Genomic DNA, 9,870 nt, shown 5'->3' on the forward strand with positions numbered 1-9,870 from the left:
TCTGCCGTGTCGTTTTTCTTCTGTCTGTATTTATACGCTAGTTACTATGTCGGGATCTATCAAACAGGAGGGTTTACTTACCTTATCAAAGTGTATTCCGGGATACAAAGCGAGGATAGAAAGAGTGGAATGAGTAAAGCGACCAGTTGCACTTGAAAGCGGCGATAGCGTACCGAAAATCAGGCAGATCATCTCCCCTTTCTCTCTTCTTTTTTTCGAATCATTCAAAATAAACAGCAGCGAGCGTTGACACCCCTTCTCGCTTCGAAATTTTGTCAATTTTTTCACCAATTGGTCCTTTTAAGCTATAACTTTTCTGAAACATCGCCTCCTCAGTACTTTATTTTTTCAGACTGTTAGCTTCTTCTGACAGTGAACTGTGAAAGGGAAGGCACGTGTTTTTGCGCAGAAAGAACGTGTTTTTACTCAGAAAGATGTCTTATCATCCCTCAGAAAACAATTTCTGGAAAAAGGTGGAGCGACATTTATTGCTCTGAGTTGGCTTGAATTTCGAACGGATCCAAGCAGAAGACCGCATCTGCGCCTGTTGATGCATGTAATGCTCTCTACCAACGAATTTTTGGGCTGAGGAAGTATCGAAACGCTACTTAAAGATATACTCTAAGGGTCCTTTCAGAACTGCAGCGATGATACCGGTGCAAAAAACATGCAATTGAATATTCGGCGGAAACGGCATATTGAAAACACGTGAAGTGTTTTTGCACTCGTTTATTTCCAAGGAACGTCCATTCAGACGTTGAGGAACGTTTTTCAAACGTTTTGTAATATCTGAAGTGAAAATAAAGAAAGAAAGAAGGAAAGGAAGGAAGAAAGAAAGAAAGAAAGAGAGAGAGAGAGGAAGAAAAAAAGAAAGAAAGAAGGAAGGAAGAAAGGAAGAAAGAAAGAAAGAGAGAAGGAAAGAAAGAAAGTAAGAAGGAAAGAAGGAAGGAAGGAAGGAATATACAGAGAGAGCCAGCATTGAATTCTGGACGCAGAGCTGGCCATTAAAAATCAAAAAGAAGAAACACCAAGGACATTTTCCAATAAAAATTTGGCACAACATTCCTAGCACCGCAAAGCCGACACAATTACAGTAATAGACATATACAACGACACCGCTGAGCTAGCAGAGAGCTGCGGGAGACATGCAGGTGTGCATTCTCCGACGGAAAGAGTGGTGTCTCTGTTTTTAATTGAAATGCAAAAATTTATGCCTTAAAAAGACACTGCACTACAGGTAGTTTCGATTGTCAGTAATAACTCACAATTTTGTTCCGATTTCGCTAAATACTTTGAATAAAACCGAATAAAAATACCAAAACACATAGCACATGCGCAGAAAGTGGCTCCTCTAGAGATGGTTCACTTGACCGGCGAACAGGACATCTCCGGTCTGCCTGTTACGGATGAAGAACAGGAACGGATGGTTCACCACGAATGGCGTGCCCATGAACGCACTCTCAGTTTGGATGATGACGCCTGTGGCGCCGGCTGCCTGGCTGCCTTCCTCGTTCACCTCCACGACGGCTTTGTGAACGACGTCGTAGACGAACAGGTCCCGAGTGCCGCTGATTCCTGAAAAATCAGCCTCTTCCTCGTTGAAAGCCTTTGAGACTCCGAGGAGCGACAACGGCTGTTTGAGCTTGTACTCTCCTTCAATCTTGAACCTGAGTTGCAAGTAGAAAAAAAAAAACATGACCGGATTAGCTGGAGCTTGTACCAACAGCAGCTGAACTTTAGGAAGGTCAAGGTCCTACACTGTGCCTCGCATGGCTGCCTAGCTTCATAGAGGCAGAACAAGGACACTAGCTAAAGACTCTGGTTTGTTTGATAGGGTTTCGCAAAAAATGGAGATTAAATTTTCATTCCTTTTGTGTATGTACGTCTTTGCGAGCTGAGGTCTGTATTTGCTCTTAATCGTCTCTGACCATTGTTTAAAAGCGCCGCCTGAAGCTGTATGCGCTGAAGGCAAGCAAAAGATTAGGAACACTTGAGGTCCACCTTAAATGGTATGATGCGACAGCGTTAATGGGTCCCGTCAGTGGTTGATATTGCACACAAAGACACGGACACTGTTTCCTCTTTCACAAGCACAATCATTACGTGAAATGCCATACGAAACACTTATAAAGCTCCGCTTTAACCAAGCCGTACGAGTTGGCAGGGCGACTGCATGTAATCTCTTTCTCGCCACTAAAATTTATTATGTACTCCAAGTTATTTATTCAACAAGGCTTTATGTCCAGCGTTTTCACAGAGTTTTCGCCACTTCTGTGTGGGATTCGTTTTTTGAATCAATGAAGCATGATAACCTTTTCCTGTTTGTAAGCGCTGGCGGCCTTGGTTTGGTCAACTTATATGTCCGACAGAGAGTTTCACGTTTCATGTTTTTTCGTAACACTACACACCCAATGGTACGTGCATTCTTGAAAGTCAATTTAGTCCATGTTTTACCGACCCTTATTGTGTCTCCTAACGTTTCTGAGCGTCCATGTTTGTTAGGGGTTAATGCGTGAGGTGTATTTGGCTGTTCGTTTCCTAATTGTTTGTTTCTCCCCTGGGTTGCTTGTTTCAGTGCCGAGGAACCAGTTGTACGAGGATTTAATTTGAATGCTCTTCCCTCCGCCCACGTACCGCTCTGTGCATTTTGGTTTACTTGGACATGACGCTTCGAAAAGAGTACGTCAAATGAACCTCTCGCCGTGTGCACAGACATTGTTTCTATCAGCTACACAGCGACACATTGCCCGTTAAAACGTGGTCAAAGAAAACGGCCATCTCTGTATCTGTCGCCTTTGTATCGCCTTTGTGATGCTTCAGAACTGATTGAACATTGTTTCATGAATTGCAAAGATGGAATACTCTCCTCGGATATCATGCGACGCACACTGAAAAAAAAAATGACACCGCATTCTGTACGATATCTCACTACACAGCCGTCCAGTGCAGTGAGACATGTTGTTTCTAATTGGACTACACAGCCTGTGGAAAACACGCATGATGGGGCGACATTTTTAATCTGTGATTTCTGGAAAAGGCCACTTCAGTAGAATGATTGTTCACCTAAAGGGAGTGTAAGACCAGACCGAGTTCAAACCGGAGTGGCAACCACTCTTAGTGCTGTGCTCTTCACTGCCCTTTTTCGAGTGCTGGGCTGCTTAGGTGTATCGTATTACGCATTTTGTTGATTTGCCGCTGTTTTCCTCATGGCTTGTAAATAGTTTATGTACCTAGAACATTGCATCACTGCAATAAATACTATCTAGAAAAAAAAATCGGTTGCGTGGCCTCGCGGTAGTGTGTCTGACTCGCAATGAAAGGGTCAGGGGTGCGATAACCGACTAAATTCCGCAATTTTCATTTTCAGTGCAATTCATTTACTTTACATACTTAAATATTCTAATAACACTTAAGTCAGGTTGCGACCTTCTAATCACCAATATTCCAATATTCTTATCTCTTTTCAAATTCTAGAGGCCCGTGCACTGGGTGATGTCAGTGCAAGTTAAAGAACCCCAGGTGGTCGAAATTTCCGGAGCCCTTCACTACGGCGTCTCTCATAGCCTTAGTCGCTTTGGGACGTTAAACCCCATAAACCAAACCAAACCATCTTTTCAAATCCGCCGCTCCACGTGTGACGCAGCCACCTTTTTGACCAGTCCGGTGGTTTCACTGACGACAACCGCAACACCGACGCCTGGTTTTCTGCAGAACGGCAGCCTTACGCTGTCGTGTAATAGACAGGAATTGTAGTCATCCATGTTCTACTGATCAGACCAGAAAGTCTGGCGAGTTGGTTGATACGCATGGTAGGTAATAGCGCAAGAAAATACGAAGGAGAAGGCATCAGAAGGACGCGCGCTATCCTTGGATAGCGCTCGTCCCTTTGGCGCCTTGTCCTTCGTCTTTTTTGAGCTATTACCTACCATCCATATTGTAGCATCTCTATCGAATTCGCGGACGAAACACAACTGCCCAAAACTTAGGTCGGTAATAATGCTATAGAATGATAAAGTCGATATAGGCTAAATCATAATTAGATTCAGCTGTAAAGTTATATATTCATCTTCATTAATGGTACTGAGTGCCACGACTACCAGCCTAACGAATTCGGTACTGGATTCTTGATAAATTTGCGCGACTGATTTGAGGTGTTACACGTAGTCCTCTTTGCAATGATTAATATCTTATCGATTATTATTTGCTAGCACACTCCGAAAATGCGAACAAGTTACCACTTTTTGAAAAGCAGAAAAAAGGGCGGATCTCTGCGAATGATGTGTTGTCTTCCCACTAAGCGAACCTGGAATTAAAGTGCATGAGCATCATAAACTGCTTTCAAACTTGACGTCTCTTTTGTCTTGTGACTAGAAATTCACGTTCCTTTTTGGATAGGCATGTGGGCGAACCACCCCTCATTACTCGTACAATCAGACCACATCGTAGAAAGAAAAAAGGTTACCGAGGTTTTTACTAAAATTACGACATGGCAGAAGTAATTCAGATTTAATTAATGAATTATGACCACTTCATACTGGTTCGAACAAGAAATACGGTACGTTACCGGCACAAAATGTTCAAAGCTTCAAGAAAAGTTCAGTTACTTTTTTAAAAACTTTTTATCTCTACCTAATATAAAATTTCTACTCACTTCGGCAACGCCACATTGACAACGGTTTCCCTGAGCTCGGAGAGGAAGCGCTGAAAGACCTGCGGTGTAAGAGAGTGTCTCAAGGCGTCTGCACCAGTCCGGTCTCGTGGTCGAACAATGGTCATGCTGTAATCGAGACCGGCGTAAGGCAGGTCGACGACGTCCGAATTCGTCTCGTCGTGCCGAGCGTATCCGGCCGTGATCTGTCCATGCATCCTGTCGACCTCCACTCTCTCTGTTCCCGCATTGAAGAAGGAAGCCTTGAACGTAGCGGCTGAGTCGAAGGGTGTATTCCAGGGACCCTTGAAGTATATCGCGTTCAAAAGCACCAACCTCGCGTCGGTAGAAAGTGGTTCGCTGAGAAGCTGCTCAATTTTTCCATCTGTATGATTCTTCACCCATTCGTTGATACTTCTGAGGGATTGTTCATCAGCCAAGTTGGCAGTACTAGCTTCTGCACCGAAAGACTGGTTCAGCGTGTGTAGGTACTCTCTCAGTACGTTGTACCCTTCTTGAACGACGGCTGTGTTGGCGACAAGAAGGGTAGAGCTTGAAGGTGAGTTCAGTACTTGAGTGTGCTGGGCGTGGGCGCTGTACACGTGGTCAGGCGCCAAGCCAGCGGAAGAGTAAGCCAGAGAATCGTACAACTGTTGCTGCGTCTCGCCTCTGGCACCTGCGTAAGCCATGGCTAGCGCTGTCGACACGCTGTACGGCGAAAAGAATACGTTCACTTCAGATGAGGCCGGAATCTTCTGCAAGAGCCGAAAGCCGAACTCGTTGTTGGCATTCGCCACCTTTTGCTCCTGTTGTGCGGCGCACAGGGCGCACAGCCACGCGAAGTAGATGACACACTTCATTCCTGGAAACTGGACGAGAACAGTGGAGGCATGTGAGCCTATTGCGCTACATGGTGCCCTCTGACGGTGCACTCCGAATTACAGCTACGCAGCCAGGGCTGCCACCCAAGCAACCCGCCAGACACGCGCGTGGACACAATGGGCCACGGCATCAATTCCTGTTAGCATTCATTACAAAACCATCATGCACATTTTTCTTTAATTTATTACAAAGGGCGAATTTGCGCAATAAAAATATCCCTGCTCAACGTCATAACCTTAGGAACATCACCAATGCCGCAATCAGTGGCCATGAGCCCAACTACAAGCCAGTCAGCCTGCGTGCTTTCGTTGCGGAGCACATAACCGGTGGCGTTCTTTGCATTGGGTCCTATATAATACACGGGTCTTGCAGACAGAACTCGTGCGTTCATAAAGAACCGCAGCCCATGTAATGAGCTGACACGACGCATGCACTGACTGTAGCTAGCAGTTGCATTGGTTAATGGCAGGCAGAATTTTCAAAGTGGTGACCACGTGACAATATATAGCCCGTGACTGGCCAGCTCCTTCTCTGTCCACCGCTGGGCTAATACGGTGGCAGGCCACATGGGCCTGAATCACTCAGAACGCGTACTAATGTACCAGAGGCTTTTGCTATTGAGGCGGTTGTTTGGCTCGAGCTGTAAGCCCACTACATTTCCTGCAAGTATGGAAACCGAATCGACATGTTAACCGTGCGCGAATACCAGCTCCCGTTTTTTGTTATCCTATGCAGCATTTATCAGGATTCGCAAAGAATTTCATCCCTTGCGAATTGACAGCAAAGATTCTAGAAGCAATGAAAAATGTTTACCTTTGGCTATAACCGGGATACAGGTTTACTGTCTGACAGGGTTGCATTGTTAAAAACGGAGAGTAGTTTAACAGCGAGAAGGAACACTCGGAAACAATGTTTACCACAGCTGACTGTTACAAGTCCTCCAGGTTTTTTGTGTGCATCCAGTACATTCTTTTAATCAGACAAGCAAACCTGTATAAGTTATTACACCTTTATCATTGGACATATTGGACATTGGACATTGGACATTGGGTAGACGCCGCGTGCACAACGCATGAAGCTGTAGCAATTGGTTACAATCCAGCCCTAGCAGAGCCCCTCATACACCGCCTTCCCTCGGGCTCTACGCCTGAGGAGCAGAAGAAACCGCTATCGCCTTAGCCCTTGTACATTCCAATCCTAGGCCTGCGCGTACTTAAACGTTTCCCAAGAGTGCAACGCACGGATCATAGTTATTTTTCAATACTGTTTGTCTATGTAAGTAAGCTCAGAATGAGAATGGTGCGGCGAAATAGATATCTTGATAGGCGGGCAAGAAAAAAAACCGGGAGCAAACTATGAGTAAAGCATTGGTCTGCGCCTCCTTTAAAATCCTCCGTGAGCATATCGCACAAAACATAAGATTTTTCAAATCTAGTTGTCTTAGTCAGTAAGCTCAGAATGAGAATATCTTGTTAGGAGCGGAAAAAATAAACTGAGGGCAACCTATAAATAAAGCAGTGCAATGCCCAAAGTGCTGCGACGCACTCACTCAAGTATAGCTGAATTCAAATAAATCGCTTGAAAGGATAAAACACACTCGTACCTGTATACGGCCACCCGTCTTGCGGAGAAGACTCAGTGGACGCACCAGAAATCAGGTCAGCGCAATAGACTTCAAGTCGTAACTATGTTCCCAGCCGGAAAGGCAGAGTTATTCTAGGCTTGGCGAGCGAACGCGACGTTTTATACTCCGTGAAACTAACTAGGCAGCCGCGTTTAGATGTGCGGACAGCTTTTGGCAATTTCTGACGCACTCTATCTCTGTACCCCGCAGAAACCGAAGGAGGCGGCCGCTGGAAGACGAGACGTTGCGCTATCTGTAGACGCTACTTGTGATACTCGAGTGCATGCTGAGGAACGCTGTGTTTTCCAGTCGGAAGCTGCAGCAACGAACTCTGCTGTCGTGCCGCCAGCTAAGAAGTAAATTGGCGTGTGCTGGGGGGGGGGGGGGGGGGGGTAAAACTAAACGAGAGTTAGGTGACGAAAATGCGAGCGAATGACGCACTACTGTAGCTGACGTCTTGTCTGAAAATCCCACGCATTTATATAGTGAGGAAGTGTGAGTGATCTGGAAATGGTTATAATAATGGCTATTATAAATAACCAAGCCCTGTAAGTATAGTGCTTCTGACTGACCCTCGGAAACCAATATCCGTCTATTCTACCAGTTTTGTACGGGAAATTCTAGCCCACACATAACCTGACTTATATTTAACTAGGGGTACCGAGAATTATGCACTGGGTGTTTTCTTTGATTGTTTTAATTTTTTTCTTGCCTCCAACAAAGATGCTGCTCGTTCAGGCTCTCAAGGACTAATGATGGAATTTCAGGATATTCGCTTAAGGACTTATGATAGCCCTTGAGTATCTTTGCCGTCTCCCTGTGGTTGTCTGTGTTTGCGCTATTATTCTTTACTAAATCATTATGTACTAATTCGCTCCAAAAGAAGCTCTAAGGATTCAAGGAGAGTAGGAAAGTTCTAACGGCATGCGTACTTTTTTTTTCTAAGAGATAATTTTTTGGTATTTTTTATTGTTCGTTCAAATACGCAGTGATGCATGGCATTGCGTCGAGCGCTCCAGAGAGCATTAGGTGCTGAACAAGCCCCTTAAGACGGTACAAGTTGTGGCAGTTGTGCGAGGAAAACCAAAGAACAGTACATCACTTAAAATGGAAAGGCAGAGACATGTGTGGCTGGGGTAGTCACGCTCCTGCCATTAGTACAGATGATGAACGTAGACACAATGGGCTTCTATGTCAAAATGGCAATTTCTCTTCACACGGGACGAATCAGGGAGCAAACATTTTTGAAGCAGGAATCATGCTTCTAGATTTCTGTTAATCCTCCTAACTGCTATGTTGCCCCGGCCTGGTTGGCACCGGCGATCTTCAAGGCTGACCAATGCTCTGTTCAGCGACGCCTCGCAAGCAAATGACGCAATGAAACGCATTAAACCCGAAGCTGATCGAGGTGCTTAAGCATGCACTATGCTTCATGTGATGCGGCGAAATTCGGCGACGCAGTCGGCCGGCTTTGACTCAACTAGGCGCGGCCAAGCGAGGCAAAATTCGTGACGGAGTGCTGAAGTTGGGTGTGTAGTGTGAGCCCATAATTAGAAAAAAGTCGCCCTCGCTTGTAGTTGATAAGGGGCTTTGTCTTGAAGACAACGTTCGCAGCCATTTGAGGAAGCTGCCGAATTCCTTCACAGCATTGCAGTGTCTGTGTCGGGTGATTTTAGCGCATTTGTTGCTTTATGTTACGAGACGTTCGAACAGGCGTTCAGCCCTAGTATGCATAGGGCTACAGGTCGTCGGTTTCTTTTGCAATCGAATTTGCATTTGCTCATTGCACTTTGATTCTCAAAAGGGGCACGGTTTTTATGCACTAACTGATCAGTTAAATGGGCAGTCTAGTGACTTTTATCTGCAATATTTCTTTTGCGCTCATCGAAATCTTATTGCCGAAATAAGCCGATACCCGGCTGTGGGGTTGAGAAACACAGTCAAAAAATTTAGAGCCTAACTTTTCTATATGGTAGTCTCGTTTTCTCGGTGTGTGCAACTTATGACATCGCGTACATACGAACAATGCACCTCTATGTCCAGGACGACTGCTCCGCCTCCCTAGGCGAAGTGCAGTAATAGTATTGATCGTGACATTGTCCAGGATGCATAGATCTTGTTAAATATTCATCTGAGAGCACTGACATGAAACTCGTGATATTTATCAGTGGCACCAGCAAACCACTTTTGCCGCCACCAGCGCTCCCGATGGCAGCGGCACTGGCAGCATGGTGACAGCCTGTCTTTCTCAAAACATCAGAAGAGAAGTTGATGTGGCGTTGTTAATCCATGCAAGGGGACAGTGGCTGGATGCAAGGGAAAAAAGTTGAGGCGTCTGAAGTTTCTCCTACAAAGGAGTGACAAAGTATTGCTCTGTAATGCATTTTTAGTGCTATTTATGCAGTGGAGTATACAAACTCCAGGCGACGTAGTCGTATTACTGGGGCGCCACGAAGTTTTAACACAGCATGGTGCAGCTGCCGGCTCTGGCCTAACTATCTTTGCCAATTTAAAATATAAATTAATGGTGAAACCTCGAATTGGGCTCCCGATATTGTCATCAATGAGAAAGATCTACAAGAATATCTTGAATAGTTTGAGTAAAGAGCTAGCACATCATCGTCGTATCAGATTGGGCATGACTAAACATTTCTTTGTAGAGAGACTTGGCACATGGCGTTTAGCAGCGCCAACACAGTCACGCTGCAACAACGGC

At 45.2% G+C, this 9,870-nt stretch overlaps 1 protein-coding gene across 1 annotated transcript; it reads right to left on the reverse strand.

The window, feature by feature from the left end:
• Positions 1 to 323: 323 nt before the first annotated feature.
• LOC149372485 (iripin-1-like) lies at positions 324 to 7,327 on the reverse strand. Its single transcript, XM_089566982.1, has 3 exons — positions 7,134 to 7,327; positions 4,652 to 5,517; positions 324 to 1,667 (listed from the first exon to the last, which is right to left on the reverse strand). The coding sequence occupies exons 2-3, from the start codon at positions 5,506 to 5,508 to the stop codon at positions 1,352 to 1,354; spliced, it is 1,173 nt and encodes a 390-aa protein (XP_089423108.1). The 5' UTR covers positions 5,509 to 5,517; positions 7,134 to 7,327; the 3' UTR covers positions 324 to 1,351.
• Positions 7,328 to 9,870: the final 2,543 nt, after the last annotated feature.

The sequence above is a fragment of the Amblyomma mixtum genome, chromosome 1, assembly GCF_055824585.1.
Source record: "Amblyomma mixtum isolate Tamu chromosome 1, ASM5582458v1, whole genome shotgun sequence".
Lineage (NCBI taxonomy): Eukaryota > Metazoa > Arthropoda > Arachnida > Ixodida > Ixodidae > Amblyomma > Amblyomma mixtum.